This window comes from Nicotiana attenuata, unplaced genomic scaffold, assembly GCF_001879085.1.
Source record: "Nicotiana attenuata strain UT unplaced genomic scaffold, NIATTr2, whole genome shotgun sequence".
In the NCBI taxonomy this organism is placed as follows: domain Eukaryota; kingdom Viridiplantae; phylum Streptophyta; class Magnoliopsida; order Solanales; family Solanaceae; genus Nicotiana; species Nicotiana attenuata.
In genome coordinates, this window is record NW_017673423.1 from 34,101 (window position 1) to 52,432 (window position 18,332).

At 34.2% G+C, this 18,332-nt stretch overlaps 2 protein-coding genes across 2 annotated transcripts; both read left to right on the plus strand.

Annotated features, from left to right (window-relative positions):
• Positions 1 to 5,079: 5,079 nt before the first annotated feature.
• Positions 5,080 to 9,475, plus strand: LOC109216352. The gene is made up of 2 exons (XM_019380497.1): positions 5,080 to 5,239; positions 8,372 to 9,475. The coding sequence occupies exon 2, from the start codon at positions 8,394 to 8,396 to the stop codon at positions 9,204 to 9,206; it is 813 nt and encodes a 270-aa protein (XP_019236042.1). The 5' UTR covers positions 5,080 to 5,239; positions 8,372 to 8,393; the 3' UTR covers positions 9,207 to 9,475.
• Positions 9,476 to 10,666: 1,191 nt separating this feature from the next.
• Positions 10,667 to 15,378, plus strand: LOC109216351 (DNA-directed RNA polymerases II, IV and V subunit 3-like). Its single transcript, XM_019380496.1, has 3 exons — positions 10,667 to 11,215; positions 12,843 to 13,077; positions 14,867 to 15,378. Exons 1-3 carry the CDS (start codon positions 10,767 to 10,769, stop codon positions 15,137 to 15,139), a joined length of 957 nt encoding a protein of 318 aa, XP_019236041.1. The 5' UTR covers positions 10,667 to 10,766; the 3' UTR covers positions 15,140 to 15,378.
• Positions 15,379 to 18,332: the final 2,954 nt, after the last annotated feature.

The following is an 18,332-nucleotide window of genomic DNA, read 5'->3' on the forward strand; positions in this document are numbered from 1 at the left end:
CATTTTATTCTTGCATGGTTTTAACAGATTCCATAGCGACAACAATAACAGACCTAGTGTGATCCCACAAGTAGGGTCTGGGGAGGGTAGTGTGTGCGCAGCCTTACTCCTTGTGAAGGTAGAGAGATAGTTTCCGGTAGATTCTCGGCTCAGGAAAAGTATAGTCACAACTCACAACATTATCGAACAGAAATTCATCTTCATTATAAATCCCTAGTAGGCAGCGATTACCCTTTAATGAACTTTATGCAGTGTGAATTTGGATTAGTCGGAGTGGGTATTGGATATTAGATGGTTATACCAGCAATAACTACGCCTCAGTCACAAATAAGTTTGGAGATAATTGTAACAAAGATCCGTTTAGACGCCTAAACTCTTTAGTAGATTGAACGTTCATGATTTAACCTTAACTTAAAATTAACACAAAAAGAGGAGTAAAGGTAACAAAATTACAAAATAGTGCTCTGATTTATTATTGGAAGATATGCTACCAGATTAGCTGCCTCTTCTAATTTTAGGTAATGTAGGATAGTTGGCTTATATTGTTATCATTACTAAAATGGCAAAAGACTTTGGAAAATAAATACTGAAAGATGGAAGAAGAAAGTTGTTTCAACTAAGCAAACGCGAATATTTTGGTTAAATAGCCTCAATAATTAAAATGTATCTACGAAAAAATGATAATGTATAGCCGCTCTCAAAATAATAGCAAAAAAAGTGTATATTTTTTTGTATATATATACATTTTATATGTTATATATAAAAATTATACACATTTTATATACTTTTTCGACTATCGAATGTATATGGTTTATGGCGCGGGCTAAAAGTGATAATACCCCCAAATCCCAATTATGATCGTCAACATTTTCCAAACAAGAGGCATTTATCGATTTGAGTTATCCAAGCAACTTTCCCTCTTTCATTTTCTGAATTACATCGTATCTGTATATATTTGTTATTTGTGCAATTTGAAATTTGATTTCCAACTACACACAAGTCAAACTCAGATGGAACAATATTCAAATAGTAAAAAAGAAAAACTAGTGATAAAAGTCCAAGTTTGTTCATATACTACCCGAGATTGCTCAATTATATCCTCTGTTATATTTTTGATTCATTTTATATCATTGTCGTTAGCCAATCGCCTTGTATTTATGCTTACCATTAGCTAGCTCTATCATGAAATAGATGAATTTTCAATGTTCAAATTCTTCAAGAAAATATGTCCAAATTACTCCGAACTTTTGATTGTAGTTACGTTAGAAATTAAGAGCAAAAAGATTTTTTTTTTCTTACAACAAATAAGGTAACAATAAGTGAAATTCAAAAATAGCCAGATTTACAAGTAATAATTGAAAAATAGCCACAGTTTTAAAAGTAATCGAAATTTAGCCACTTTTCATGTAAAGATAAATCTGAATGAAAACATTGTTCAAAATCCGGAAAATATTCCAGCAGAATATACTAGAGTTCGATTTTTTTACATGCGAACTTCCAGCATAATATACTGGTCCAACATAATATGCTGGAAGTTCATACACATGTGCTCAATCTCCAGTATATTATGCTGGAACTTTCCGTGTGTTGGAGTTCCAGCTTAATATGTTGGAAGTTCGTACGCAGGTGCACCAATCTCCAGTATATTATACTGGAACTTTCCATGTTGGAACAAAATATGACTATTTTTCAATAAATTTACAAATGCTGGTTATTTTTTAATCGAAAAAGGCCTAAAAATGCCACTCAACTTACATAAATGGCCTATTGATGCTATTCGTTAAAAGCTTGCTATTTTCATGTCACTACCGTTACACATTTGGCCCATCTATGCCATTATTTAACTAATGGCTGATTTTTTTTAAATATTTATAAGACCCACATTTTCACGTGTCCTGTCATTATTGGTCCGGCTTAACCCCTGCCCTACATAATTTTAACCTTCGTTAGGTCTATCTACCCAAATCCTACCCGGTTAAAACAAAACCAAATCATTAACCCAAACCTAACCCTCCATGCCAAATCCCCTTCACTCTCCAGTCGTCTCTTTCATCAAAGAAATCCTATTTCTCAAAAATCCCTCTTTAGTCTTACTAGGTTTTCGAACAGAAGCAAGGCTATTGTCGAAGGTGGCTTCAAAATTTGATTTTGTTGGAAGATTGATGTAATTATCAAGGTTAGTAGATCCACAAACTTATTTAATTTGGTGGGTGGGGTTTAATAGGGTGGGTGTAAATTCTGTTCATGTGGGGATTGTTGTACATGTGGGGTTACTTGTTTTTGTCTTTGATTTGGGGTTTGTCTTTCTAATGCTGTGCATGTGGGGTTTAATTTTATGTTTTTGCTCTTTTCTATGCCGGTCCCCCGAAAAAATTGTCTTTCTAAGGTTTGTTATTCTTGTATTTTCAATGTCGAAATGTGTAATTCTGATTTATTCCCTCAATTTTCTATTTTGTTTTCCTTTTGCATGTGAACTTTATTGAAGCATGACTGACACAGTGGACGTGTATTTCAACTATGGGGGTGAATGGGTAATTTCTCCAGAAATTTTGTATAATAAGAGGCTGGTCCATATGTGGAATAGGTTTGACCCGGATTTGTTGTCTTATAAAGATTTATGTGAAGAGTTCACAAAAGAGTTAGGGTTTACTGAAGTGAAATAATTTTTAGTTGTTGGGCTGTCGGGTAGGTTCTATATAATTGATGGAGATGATGGTAACAGGGCATTACAGTCTCTTGTTACAGGTTCTATATATAGGTTCAAAATCATAAACTTGTTTAATGTAGATGAGTTAGAGTCGACTGTGCATACTCAAAGTATTCTGCATCATACTGAAACATTCCATGTTGATGTTGAAGCAGTATTTGAAAATGAGCATGTTATTGGGGATTATGATTTTGATGTTGATGCTCCATCTGATGTTGAATATGATTCTGAAGGACTTGAGGTTATTAACAAACAAATGAGGAGGGTAGTGAGTGATAGGTTGGAGAACTTTAAGGAGTTGGATAAGGGCATGACATTTAAAGATATTGTGGAAGCTAGAAGGGTAGTGAACTATTATGCAATTGCTAATGGGTATGGCTTGAAGATTGAAAAAACAGATCCTACTAGGGCTAGATATATTTGTGATGTTGGATGCCCTTTTAGATGTTCTATCTCAAGGGATAAAAAGACTAATGAGTTTAGTATCAAAAACTTGAAGGCAGAACATAATTGTAATCCTTGTTATAAAAATCCAAGGGCTGATGCTAAGACATTAACACAATACTTAAAGAATAAACTACAAAATAATTCCAAGTATACTATTAAGGATATGAGAGGGGAATTACAGAATGATTTTAAGCTTAATGTGACAAGATCTAAGCTTAAAAGGGCTAAGGTGATGATCCTTGAGAAGTTAGATGGGAGTTTCAAGGATGAATGAACAAGCTTGAAGCATATGGTCAAGAACCAAGACTATCTAATCCTGGGAGTGATGTTGCAATCAACATATCAAAGGATGCTTTGGAAGAAGGAAAAATGAGGTTCTTGAGATTGTACATATGTTTCCAAGCTCTGAAGCTAGGCGTCAAAAGTGGACTGAGACCACTTATTGGTTTGGATGGTACTTTCTTGGAAGAAAAATGCAAGGGTCAGGTATTGGTGGCAATGGAATAGGATTTTATGAATCAGTTCTATCCACTTGCTTGGGCAATGGTTGACAAGGAAACAAGAAGGACCTGGAGTTAGTTTGTTGAACTTTTGAAGAGGTCTTTGGACCTAAATAATGGGGCTAGAGTGACATTTATATCAGACATGCAAAAGATACCATTTCTGTTTTCGATTCTGTTTTTAATTCTGCTTTTTTCATTTCTGTTTTCAACACTGCTTTCTCTTTAGTTTTTTCTTCTGTTTTTTATTCTGTTACAGGTTGTATTTTTGCTCTGTTTCATCTGTTTTCAACATTGCTTTCTCTTTAGTTTTTTCTTCTGTTTTTATCTGTTTGCAATTCTGTTTTTACTTCTGTTTTTTCTTCTGTTTTTATCTGTTTACAATTATATTTTTACTTATGTTTTTTCTGTTTCAACTACTGTTTTTACTTCTCTTTTTTTTTCTTCTGTCCTCATCTGTTTCAACTATGTTTAATTTTCACTTCTGTTTTAATTCTGCCATCACAGGGGTTATTAGATGCTGTGAGCAATGTTACCTGATGCTCATCACAGGTATTGTCCTAGGCACATTGAAGCCAACTGGTTAAAAAAATAGAGGAGTGGGGAAATGAGGAAGTTGATGTGGTGGTGTGCTTGGAGTACTTATGAAGAAGAGTTTAAAGATCAGCTGTTGAAGCTTGGGGGATGTCAGAGGATACTGCAAGGGACTTGATCAACTATCCACCAAAAGCATGGTGTAGGGCCTACTTTGATACACAATGTAAAAATCTGATGGTGGATAACAATTTTACTGAGTCCTTTGATGCATGGATTCTAGATGCTAGACATATGCCAATTATCAAGATGTTGGAGAACATAAGGATCAAGGTAATGGAAAGGCTTGCAGACTATGAAGGCAAAGTTATGAGCTGGAATGACAATTTCAGTCCACCATGTATGAATTATGTAGATAATGGGTTAAGTTGGACTCAAAATTAGGTAGATAGGCCTAACCAAAGTTAAAATTATGTAGGGCATAGGTTAAGTCGGACCAATAATGACAGGACACGTGGAAATGTGAGTCTTATAAATATTTAAAAAAAAAATCCAGTCGTTAGTCAAGTAATGGCATAGATGAGCCAATGTGTAACGGTAGTGACATGGAAATAGCAAGCTTTTAACGGATGACATCGATAGGCCATTTCTGTAAGTTGAGTGACATTTCTAGGCCTTTTTTATTTTTTAATTACCAGTCCAAAACTGGCTAGCCCGTGCAATTCCCGCGGTAATATTAGATCAAAAGTGTAACGGAATACAAATGTGCTCATTTTTTGTTGTTTCATAGCAAATTTGACCCACACTTTCTCCTCCTTTTTTTGTTCACGTTACATAATTATTCTCAATTTCTATGAAAACCTGAAAAAGAAAATGTGAAAATAACTTTCCCCTATTTTTCAATTAAACAAAGTTAAAAAAAACAAAAGTAAAAACAAAACCAGCATTCTCCATTGTGCAAGAAGCATCTTCAGTCGAGTTGGTACCGCTGTCCCTCCTCTCTTCGAACTTGAAAATTCCTCTCCATTTTTTTCCCCGGCGGAAACGACTTGTAAGTTCCTTTTTTCTCTCTTGTGCCCAGACAAATACCCTAATCCTTTTGTTTTTTCAATTAAATTTGGTTCCAAACTTGCAATAAAGAAAACCTCAATTCAAATTTGGACAGTCAATTCTCTCTCTCTTTTTTAATTATATATATTCGTTTAATGCGTATGTGATTATTGAAAAAGGGTTAATAGACGCAGTATCCATCTTTATTGGTAAAGGCAGATCCAGGATTTAGAGTTAGTGGATTCAGAATGACCTATGTACACACAAAAGTACACCTTTTTTGGCATTTGTATACAAAGTCCGAGCTGAAAGCAGTGGGTTCAATTGAATGACCTAGTTCCACCTCTTTACTGGGGGGTGGGGGGGTGGGGGGTGGGGGGAGGAATTTAAAAAAAGACCGTCATTTAGTGAAGGATTTAAGTTAAATACACTGACTGTGCAAGATAGGGGTAAGGTCTGCGACTCTGCGTACACCCTACCCCCCCAATCCGCACAGTTTGGGATAATATTGGGTATGTTGTTGTTGACTTCTTGTTGTACACTGACGGTGCAAAAACTATTTTACACTAGCAGTGGATTTTAACCAATGATAATAGGTTAGCTATGCTTGTGAAGGATTTACCTGTAATAACTATTAAGTGGCCTAATTGTATAAATACTTTTTAAACTGTCAGTGCATAGAACTTAGATTCTTTACTGAATTAGGAAGGATTCTGTTCTTTTGACAAAGCTGTTTGTGAATGGTACTTTAAACAAGTTAAATGTAGCTGCTCATCGTGTTTATTTAAATGTAATTTCTTTGTGACTTTTTCTCAAATGGGTGCTTGTATGGATGATGTCTACCCATTTCTGTGTATTCTAGTTGTTGCTGTTGTTGATAAATGAATTGTCTTTGTTTCGTTGTCAAGAAAATGCATTCGTTTCAATAGTGCAAATCACATCATTAATTTCAGTTTCTGTCGTTTGAATCAGTTGACTATGCTTGTGCGTAAACTCTAATCACTCCCTCGGCATGGGCCCTTGAGTTAAAAGTTACTATGTTGGAGAATTTGATAATTAATATCTGTAGCTATTAATAATCCTTTTGTCTACCAAGAACACTAGTTATCTGAGTTTTTTTTCTTTTTGATAAAGTAACACTAGTTATCTGATTTAAAGTTACTATGTTAGAGAATTTGATATAATTAATATCTTTAACAATGAATAGTCCTTCTGTCTACCAAGAACACTAGTTATAAGAGAACCCTCATGAGTATTCGTAAAGAAGTAATAACAAGGAGCGAAGGAATAGCCGAAATTTCACTGTGAAGGTTCAAGGTTCACCCTTCCCTTTTCTCCGCAACTAAATAGCAAGGAGATTCACACTTTATGGGTGTTAGCCTGTTGACTTCCTGTTGATTTATGGGGTTCCTCTCTGTTAGCTGTTTAAAAAAATATGTTCTTTTAAAAAAAATGTAGAAAGTTTAGTTTTTGTTGGATCAGCTAATCACTAGTTATGGTTATTAAAAACAACTGTTGATAACATGTCATTTATACCACTGCAAATGAACCTGAGTCTGGAACTAGCTTCGATGCTTTTGTTGTCTTTAGTCAACTATTACAGTCAGTGACTATTTCTATAGAAGATTAGGTGTCCTTTGTAGAGAGAGAACTATCTTTCTATTTGAGTTCTCTGCTTTTGGTAAACTACTTGTATAATGGATGTAATCCCACATCCTTTTCATGTTCAATAACTTTTCTATTCGGGTCTGACCAATTTGCACCAAATCTGGAAATCTGCTTGCTTTCCTTTTTTGAGTTTTTCTTTTGGCTATATCTTCTGCTGGAGGTTGAGGAATAAAAGTGTATCTGGTTCAAGCTCATCAAAGTTGAGGTTTAGTGCTTGAGGAATCTGGAATTTACTCAGTTCGAACTTCTTGAACATATTCTCGAGTTAAGTTGAGCTTAAAAATAAGTTTGAATAAGGCTGTATCTTGCTGAAATAAGGGAAGCTGAGTCAAAGCATTTATCATTTTTTTCCTTGCTTTGGTTGCGATGCTTCGTAGAAATGTAGAGTGGCCAATCTTCATGCTAGTTTTATTAGCTTCCAATCAAGTTTGACATGGAACTGTTTCCATTTTTGTTTTTGTTTTATGTCGTGTTGTTTAAGCTTTTGGTCTCATAAAACTGTTTCTTTCTTTCTTTATTATTATTATTATTTTTTTTTTATTTTTATTTCTTCACTTATTTGTTTTTTTCCTTTCAGAAAGTTTAATTTAGAAGCATATGCTAGTAAACTTGATTGCCCAAACATGTTCTTTAAAATTATTATGACTTGATGCTGCCAATCAATCAGTTGCCACCCGTCTTGATATTAAGAAAGTTGATTGCCACTTATTCTGTGTTCTATAAGATGGATAAATATTTGTGGAGTTTTCCCTTCTTTGGATATTTCCTCTAGTAGTTATTGTATTCAATTCATTAAGCTACTCCTTAGAGTGACCATTTGCGCCAGGAGGCTTCCTTGTAAACACAATGATTGCAGTAATAATTGGATAGGGGCATCTTCAAATCATGTAGTTGAAGTGAAACTTTATAGAAGTAACCAGTTCTTTTCCCTTTCCGTTTTTCTTTTTCAAGTTCCTATTTTCAAGGACTTTGGCTAACAAGATAATAAAGATGGCATGATACAATAGGTAGATCATTTGGAGAGTTGTCATTGATCACCTCGAAATTTTAAAATCAAGGCTGATTTAGAAGCTACATTATGGCATTGTTAACGTACCTCCTAAAACTGACATTTGGATTATCTGGCCAATTTGGTGACCAGTTGTTGTTGTGTTATGATCTCTTCTGTCTATGCCCGGTGTTTCAATCTTGTACATCGATCTATCATCTCTGTCGTAGAACTTTCTGGTAATTATTCTCTAGCTTTTTGCATTCTTGCTAGAAAAACCTTGGCTTGATAGATGGAGTTGCTTCTTGTGTTAATTGAGTGAATTTCAAATTTCGTTGAAAAGGATATGTTCTTAAGCTCTTTGACTTGACAATGTGCTTCTTTTGCAAAACTGATTTCTAGCCTATCAATCATGGGAAATGTCCAGATGTTGCAACGTGTAGAGTGACAGATACATATTTTGTTGAATATTTGCAGGTGATAGGTTGACCAAAGAGAGATGGAGGACATACTAACAGAAATCCCTCCACCTTCAAGGTTCTTTTTGGAAGATCTGAACAACTTTTGTCCTCCGTCTCCTCCTCTTCCTTCTCCATTCCTGTTGTTTTCAACTCCTGACCAGGAGAAATTTTCTCGCCCTTCTCTCCTCATCGTTGCCCTGTCTTCTCCATCACTTCAAGTTTTTCATCATTTGTCCTCCAAAGCCCTTGTCGGAACTCTTATCCTTCCTGAAATCCCATTCTCTGGCAATTCAATCGAGCCCTCTCTTAAAGACAAATCGTGCAATATATATGCCCTGAATGAAGCTGATAACTTGATTATGATTGTGTCTGTACAATATCCAGTTACTGCAGAGAGATCTCATGCAGTGGCGAAGCTACTGATTGGAGAACAGATTATTCCAGGAAAGGTCTTAATCTTGGACTCCATTCGAAGTAATAACTTTCGAGGAAAACTTTCACCTGATGAAGCATTTGCATTTAAGCTGGAATCATCTGCAGAGAGAAAAGCAAAGGCTGATGGACATCAAGATTCACCGCTGGTAAAATGCGCAGACTATCTTCCATCAGGAAGTGTTGTGGATGGCTTGGCGGCTGCTTTATTGAGCCGATGTCAGTTAAAGAAGATCAGAGGAACACTGTGTGTTTCATGGCCTGAAGCTGGTATTTCAGTTATATCACTTGTTAAATCTCTACTGCTCAAGGATGTCCTGTCCGGAGTGAATCATATTAACGTTGGGGATCTTGAAGAGGAATTCCTAAAATTAGGTAGGAACAAGGATTTCCTTCTTGATTCTGAACTCTATACATGAAATGATGTCTTTGATTTAAAACAGATGGAACTTTTTCTGTTTCCAGCATCCCTCCTTTTTGTTAGATTTCAATGTAGTTTGAACAAAGCAATATTTTTATCATCTCCCAGATTACAAACTTGAACATGGTTCACCATGTCAAATTAATTTTATGTTTTACAGCTATTTGGAGAGTGATTTTCTAGGTGTTTGTATTGTGTCCATTATTTAGTTCATAGACTTAGATGCTCAGTGTATGAAGCTCTATAAACTTAAGGTACTTAAATATATATATTTGTAACTTATCTTTTACTTTGGTCCGATTAAACTTTTAATATACGTTTTTTTGTTTTAACCATTGGTATCCGGAATTCAGTAGTTCGACTAAGCTGGAATCATGGTGCTCAAGAATGTTTCTATTCTCAAGGTTTGAACCAAATAACGAGGAACAGGGAAGATGTGAGAGAAGAATATTTTGATAGAAAAAGAGCCCATAAAAATCAAATCTTGTATAAATCGATAAACCAAGAATTAATGCTAGTGAAACACTTATGCTGGTAAATTTTTCATGCTATTAAGTAAAGGAATGCAAGCCTAACAAGTTGTCATCATGAAAAAGGGATAAATGCAGCTTGTAATATTTTTTGTATAGCCTTTTCTTTTATTACGGTAGTGTTCGGTTCAGATTGCATGTACTTACCCTATTTCATCTTAACCAGATAACTCTATTTATCAAGATTAAAGTTTTTTCTTTTCTTTTCTTTGCATAATGTAATTTATTAGTCGCATTTTTCTCAAAAATAATTTATAAATTACATTAATGGAGTGCGATTTATGTTTGCAAATAAACACCCCTAATTTTTTTTTTATTCTCGATCTTCGTTGTGACCATTATTTGTTACATATAATTTTTTTCTTCAAAATTGTAGCTCTACATTTACATTCTCTAATATAGAATGACAAGAAGTTTCTCCCGTACATGTAATGAGTTATTGTTCAATTTAGTAAAGCACATATTTACTAATGACTTAAACAAACTCAACTGATAAAACACTGTTGATTAGATATATGTATTAGTAGATTTCTACATTTATCAACGAACATTAGTTAATTTCTATATTTCTAAAAAAATTGGCAATCATTGATTATAAGGGTTTACTATCAAGAAAACTTTTTATTTTTAGTTAGGCAGTCTTGACTGGAGAATATAAAGGAAGAATAAAATTTGGGAAAGAAAAAATTATATATAAATAAATGGAAATGAGGAAAAAGTTGCAACTTACAGATCGCAATGGCATATTTTGACTTAAAAATCAGATTTGCTTATCACAACTTATAATCGCATTGCGACTTATAAATTGTTCCGTGCATTACGACTTATTAATCGTTTAGAGATTGCGACTTATGAGTCGCTAGTGTTAGTCCGTATAAGGAGATCCAATCTGTAAATATCCCAAACCAGAGGATCAACAAGCAAATTCCATACTCCTTAAAAATTTACAAAACCCAGCCAAAGTATACCTCAGTACTATTTCACTGCCAAAACCCTCCCACCAAAAACACAAAGCAGAAGCAACAACAATGGAGGGCGTCTCGTACCAGAGATTCCCAAGGATCAAAATCCGTGAAGTTAAAGGCGACTACATGAAATTCGAGCTGCGCGACACCGACGCCAGCATAGCCAACGCGCTTCGGCGCGTGATGATAGCAGAAGTCCCAACAATCGCCATTGACCTCGTTGAAATCGAGGTCAATTCCTCGGTCCTCAACGACGAGTTCATATCTCATCGTCTGGGGCTCATCCCGCTCACTAGCGAACGCGCAATGAGCATGCGTTTCTCGCGTGACTGTGACGCGTGTGACGGTGACGGACAGTGCGAGTATTGTTCCGTTGAGTTTTACCTCCGTGTCAAGTGCCTTAGTGACCAGACGCTTGATGTTACTAGCAAGGATTTGTTGAGTTCGGATCATACTGTTGTTCCTGTCGATTATTCTGATGCTTCCTCCGGTTTTGATAATTCTACCAATAAGTGAGTTTTTTCTTTTCTTTGCTGGTTTATGGACTCTAACTAGTTTGGTACTGAAGCATTATTGCTGTTCTTCTTGTAAATAAGCCTAATTAAAGTATGGGACTTGTAATGTCGAAAAGAAGACAGGTTATTTGCTACAACAGGTAAACATGACCCGATGGTGTAGAAATTCCTTATACTGACGTTGTATATAACTTAAACTCTGATTTTAGGTGCTTTATATAGAGTTTGAGTTTTTATGGACTGACGGTGTAAAAAAAGTTGACACAACTAGGTCGCATAATAGGTAATTACAGGTAAATTTCTTGATAAGCAGTAATTGGTAATTGATAAAAATGGATTAATCTGTTATCACAAGTTAAAGTTCGCTGAAAGTGTAAAGCAATCATTAATAGTGTCAAAGTACATAACTTGTATCTTTTCTTTGTATATAAAGGCATTAAGCTTCTCAGGCTATGATAAATCTTCGAATAAGTTACTATTTTCTTGTGCCTTTTAAAAAAAAAGTTACTAGTATTTTCTTGCTCGTTTAGCCTAAAGTAGTTTAGGTTGACACATTTTTTTGTTGCTATTGTTGGTGTTATTGTGTTGAATATTTTTATGTATATCGGCATTAAGCTGATAACTCCTCCAATCAGTTAATCTTTTTTGCCCACCTAGCTGACTTTGACTAGTTTGGGATTGAGACGATATTGTTGCTTTTGCTGTTGCATTGTTGTCTTCTTCTCAAATATCTTTGTGCATGTAGGTCTTAAGCGCTCAATAGCAATACGCTCTCTGTTTCACTTAGGTGTTGTAAGTTGTATTTAACCTTAAACCAGTTATATAGAGGTTTTTTAGTTTATTTTTCAGAAATTGGGAAATTATATGTGGTACTTGTCAAAGTTTGGTCGAGATGCTTTCGAATGATTAAAGCTTTGGTTGCATAAGATGTAGTACATTTTTTGAATTTTTGATGGTGAAAAATTAAAGGAGTAGTTAAGTTGAGACAGAGGAGTAGTAGAGTTGCGATTTTTGGACTTGGAATGAGTGATTTGTTGATTTTGTTTGGGGTGTCTTTGAATATCTTGGTATTTTTTTTTATCTCTATAGCTGCCAACAAGGAATTACATCATTCTGCTGTGGGATAGTTCTTTTCATGAGGTGATCTTTTTTGATAGAGACTGCAGACTGATGTTGGTATTTTTGAGAAATTTTGTGCAGTACAAAGTGGTAACTTGATTCTGGTTTCCAGTTGGGGAATCTGTTTTTTTTCTTCTTTTTTTTTTGGCAAATGCATTTTAAAGTGCCTTGATATTTCATTCTATGGAGTGCAGGAGATTTCCTATAATTTTGTTGAATTATCGTCCTGTGTATTTAGAAAAAAGTGATCAGATATCAATCAAGCTCCCAATGAACTTAGTAAATAGTTTCTTTTCTGTAAAGGATAATAGTTTTCGAAGGTAGTGTTAATTAGAGAGTGCCGCATGTAGTTTATCTTACTCAGACTTATCTCTGGTCACTGATGTTAAAAGGAAATAATGTTCTTTCTAATATGCTTATTCTGGAGATTAATTGTGCTGAATGTCTTGGTTTACATGCTAACTATCCAGATAGGATATTTACCATCTTGCTTTATTTTATGCAGGGGAATAATAATTGTGAAGCTACGACGTGGGCAGGAGTTAAGGCTAAGAGCAATAGCACGAAAAGGAATTGCCAAAGATCATGCGAAATGGTCTCCTGCAGCAACTGTGACTTTCATGTATGAACCAGATATCTACATCAATGAGGACATGATGGAGACCTTGACTCTCGAGGAGAAAAGAGAATTAGTAGACAGTAGTCCCACGAAAGTCTTTGGCATTGATCCTGAAAACAAGGTTAGTCGAACTGGGTACTTTATAGTTTATATGTTTTATTGCTATAAAATCCCATATTGTTATGTCTAAAAAATTTCCTCTGATTTGTTGAACACTTTCTCTGCTCCCTATTACCTTTTTTTATGGACAACATGCCATGCTTTATTTTGTGAGGAACATGAATGAACACTCCCTCAACCCCCGTTAACCTGAGCTTATATCGAGATCTTTTATCATGCTCGGAAATATTGAACCAGAAAAGGCACTGTGAGTGCAGGAAAAAAAAATTCCCTTTTCCGGAAATATTGAACACTTTCAGTTTCAGACGAAAAGAAAAAAGATACGTAGAATACTTAATTTTGGGATAGAGGGAGTTACTTGAGTTTAATCGGCTGATACAGCTGTCCTCGATTGCTTGTGTATAAAATATTAGTGAGCTCCTCATATGTGGTATAAATAACTGTGGAGCATGAATTATTTTTGCATATTACCATTTTGTTTACTATTGCAATTGGTAACAGTGGCTGTAACTAATGTTAGATGGTCCTTTTAGTTCCTTTTTTGTGCTTTCTGGAATCTGTCCATGAATTGTAGGTTTTAGTAATATTTGTCACTAATGTATCCATGAATTGTAGGTTTTAGTAATATTTGTCACAAACAACAATTTCTTTCAGGGAAATGTATTAGCAGGACTATCTGAGGAGAAATTTACTATTTACACAAACTGAACTGACTTAGGATGATGACTTTCGCTGGGATGCGTGGAGCTTGTTATGGTATAGAAAATCATAGCAAGAAAAGTCAAGAAAACTAGGGTGGGATTCAGCTTAAGTAATCATATCCCATCCACCTTTCCTGAAAGTAGATTTGGTGTTGTTAGTTGTTTGGGGCCTGGTTAATATTGGCTTTTTATTTCTAAAGTTTTGTCTGCCAATAAGGTGATCTCTGTTGTGGCTCCTCTTAAGGGGTTGTGACAGGGAACAGTCTAACATGCTGAAGGATTAAAACTAATATATCTGGATATTTATTAGCTGTGAGTAAGCAAGACCTTTCACGTGAAGCATCATTTTTTTGCCAAATCTGAATTGGGTCTAATAGCATATTGGTTTTTTTCACTACATTGACTTTCTAAGAGCTTGTAGGGAAAATGCACATTGATTACTGTAAAGAAAGTAAAAAGAAAATGCACATTGAATTGTATCATTTGATTGTAAAGGAGGAGTTTCAGCATTAGGGTCCAGTGATGTTTGTATTTATTGGTCAGCAATACTTCATTATTAAATATATAAGATCTGAAGAATTAGAATGTAATCCAAGGGTGTTTTGGCTAATAAAAACTAGATTTGGAGCCTTTTCAATCCTAAACAATGCCTTCCTGGAAATTGGGGATGCTATAGCTTTTCGGCACAGATATGAAGATTTCAATTCTAAGAGAAGGCACCAAATTCGAATCTGTGTTACAAGTCAAAATCATTTGTATGAGTGGTTAAACATTTTTCTTCCCAACAAGAATGGTAAAAATACAGAATTAGTTCGTTCTGCACTTGCTCAGTGGTCAATCTACTACAAACAACAATGGACCCAGTGTATTCCCATAAATGGTGCAGTGGTCAATCTACTGAACCTGGAAAATGAGGGAGATCTCAGCTTTTTACCTAGCCAGATGATAAGGAAACATGGATTAATAGGTCAAAGGAGGCAACTCGAGACATCTCCAATGAGTAGCTTTTGAATTTTATTCAGATTGTGTTGTCGTATTTCTCGTTTCTTTTGAAAGTTAGGCCTTTATTTTTTATTTTCATCTTTGCAGGTTATTGTTGTTGATCCTGAGGCATACACTTATGATGATGAGGTGCTTAAGAAATGTGAAGCCATGGGAAAACCTGGACTTATAGAGATACATGCCAAGGAAGATAGTTTTATTTTCACTGTTGAAACGACTGGCGCAGTTAAAGCTTCACAATTGGTACTCAATGCAATAGAAGTGCTGAAGCAGAAATTGGATGCAGTACGCCTTTCAGATGACACCGTGGAAGCAGATGATCAGTTTGGAGAGTTGGGTGCACATATGCGCGGAGGGTAAAACCGCATTGGTCAATTTGAACTTCCTCACTTGTTAAAACTGTTGATGTTTAATATATGTCTTGTAAGGACAAGAAATCCATGAACTACTTAACACATTTTCCCTTTAGGACTTACCTTAACTGGTGATGGAAATGTAGGAGACTGCTTTTGTTTGTTGAAAGTAAATGGTTTTTTCCCATCTTGTACTGATACAATTTTGTTGGATATCGTATCTCAATGGATCATCAATTCCACCTATGTATTGACCCTACATATGCTTGCGAAGGCACGCTGTGTCCACTGGGGGTCGTTTGGTAGGGTATATAAGAATAGTACTGAAAATGGTGTATTAATAATGTTGGGATTAGTTATGATGGGATTATTTATTATCGATTGTTTGGTTTGGAGTGTTAAAGATTTTGAAAGGGCAGTTATGTATGTATGCATGCTTATCCATGTATTAAAAACTATGGTATTGCTAATACTATAATTTGCTATGCATAAGAATAACATTGAATATGGTGTATAATTGATACTTGTATTAGTTTTACACTCGCCTGGTTAAATAAATTCTGTTGGATTTATAAAATTCAATCCAAATAGAAATAATTATTTTTATTTATTGATAGACGTATATGAAATATTTCTATGTATTGATCAAGTCACATTATTAGAATTTGAGCTTAGTTAATTGCATTTCTTATTGTCGGATTTTTTTTATGTAAAAGAGAGAAATTTAAAGAAATTTGTACTTTTGTGTGGTAATGTGCTTTTACTACATGATTGTTAGTTTTATTATATATCAGATACACGAATGTATTAGACATTTGTCTTCGTCCTACCCCTAATAGTAGTAGTTGACTTTCTGAAATTTTTTGAATTAAAAGAACATGAAATGAAAAGTAAGAAGTCCTACCTCTAATAGTAGTCTTTGACTTTCTGAAAAATTTAAATTAAAAGAACATGAAAGGAAAAGCAAGAAATTACAACAACAGACATTACCATTGAATTACATTCCAGTCATGTATTTTTTTTCCTCTAATTTTTTCTTTTACTACTATTTTCTCTTTTTTATCTTTTCAATTTCCTGATCTCTCTCCTTATTTTCGTCCCTTATTCTATTTATTCCTGCCTTATACTTTCTTTATAAATTTTTTCTTGCATTTAAGTAATATGAATTGTCAATCTAAAATTTTTTATACTATCAAATGATATTTACTTGTAATATGCAATTGCTATATTAAAAACATTAAAGATGGGAATAAGTTTTCTCACCTCATCTGATCTATTTTTCGTAGTCACAATGTACACATTTGTAAATATAAATATTGGCTAATAATAGATGCCACACACCTTTTAATTGTTTAAAATGAGAGAAAAAATATTTAAAGAAAATGACATAGTAACATTTATTTGGTTTTAGAGTACTGTTACGTGATCTCTCTGTAAACCCGGTACAAGTCGTATTCTTCACATGAAGACCAAGGAATCTTTTAGTAAAATCGGCAAAGCAAAAATAACTTTTAGTCTATATTTTTTACTTTGCAAAAAATAACAAATAAATAAAGATCAAAAAAATACTTGTGGCATCACTATTACCATTACAATACCCATGATCCATAGACAACCCCCAAAAAAGAAAGCAAGAAAAATGACTTTGAAGTAAAAGTTGTACACAAGCACAAACTAATATTGGATGAACTCCATTGAACAAAAGCTTGCCAAACTTGCCTGCCAACTCTAGAAATTTAATAGAGATATTTATAATATCATCATCATCGTCTTAGTATGTGTGTGGTTACATGAATATTGTTGAAAATATTCGGTAATTGAACAACATATAACAAAAAATAATTTAGACCACAATATATATAGTTGGAATGAAACCAATGACCACAATATATCATATCATCATCATCATCATATCTATCTATCTATATTATTATAAAAGCATGAATAAAATGTTGGTTTACCAAAATAACCTTTTATTAATTAGTTGTATTTGTAACATAAATGTACAAAAACGTAAAAGCACTTTATTATTAGTTGCAGAGTCCAAATCAAAATGTCAAATTAATAAATATAGGGGTTCTTTTTTATTTTTTCATTCAAGTTCTAATAGCAACGAGAAAGGATTCGTCTATTACAATTTTAATCTGTTGTTACTTATTTTAGTTTAGGAAGTACTTGAACTTATGGAAAACACCAGAGTGCATGTAATTGGAATAGCCAGCACCATTTTCACAGAGAAGTCCCAGCAGAACGAAAAAATATCTTGCTTATGCATATTTGTTTCTTCAGTAAGCTCCTTCCATGCTACTTAATCAAATTTTGAATATTGTCATTAAACATGAAAATATCCCCTCAAAATTAAAAGGAAGAAAATCTTCTAGAAACCCCCAACTACACAAAAGGGTTAATATAGATGCTCTAGATTAAACTAACACCATGACATGTTTACATGACTCATTCTTTCTTAATTTCAATCCAACTCCTTAAATTTAATGTATTGTTATACTGCTTGCTGGATTTGGTTGAATTCAGCCCTCCTTGGAATAGTATGTTGATGATAGAAGCTCTCTATAACTCTATTGTAGTAATAATTGATATGGAATTTGCGTGTGCTTCTAATTCTAATTCCTTATATTGTTCAACGAGAATACAATATAATGTCCTACCAGGTGTTGAAGTTCTAAAGTTATGCTCGGAGTCATCATTGTTAAATTTTTCCTTTTCCGTGTAGTCATTATTAATTAATTTCTCTTTTTCCTTGTAGTTTAATTTTGTGTGTCTCCAGTAAGTGAGTTCTTATGCATGCTCTTTAAGGTAGCAACAGTATTATATGTGTAAAATCAGTTCAACATGCGGGCTACACTCTATTCTTTTGTTATATTTTTTTTTGACCTTTGGTGTTGAGTTAAATTGGTTTACATTCATCCCAATAAACTTTTCTTTTTTTTTATTATCTATCTATATCAGTGTCCCGTGACACCGCTTGGATCCATGTAAATCCGCCCCTGATCTATATATCTATCTATCTATCTATCTGGAAATAGTACATATTAAGATGTAAAATTATTATAGTAGAATAAGTAAAATATATATAGCTTCTACGTTAAGAAGAGATGTAATTGAACTCAAATATGGTTTGAAAAAAAAATATTAACTCATATATGGCTTAGGGATGTCGAAGTTCCATACCATCTACCAAT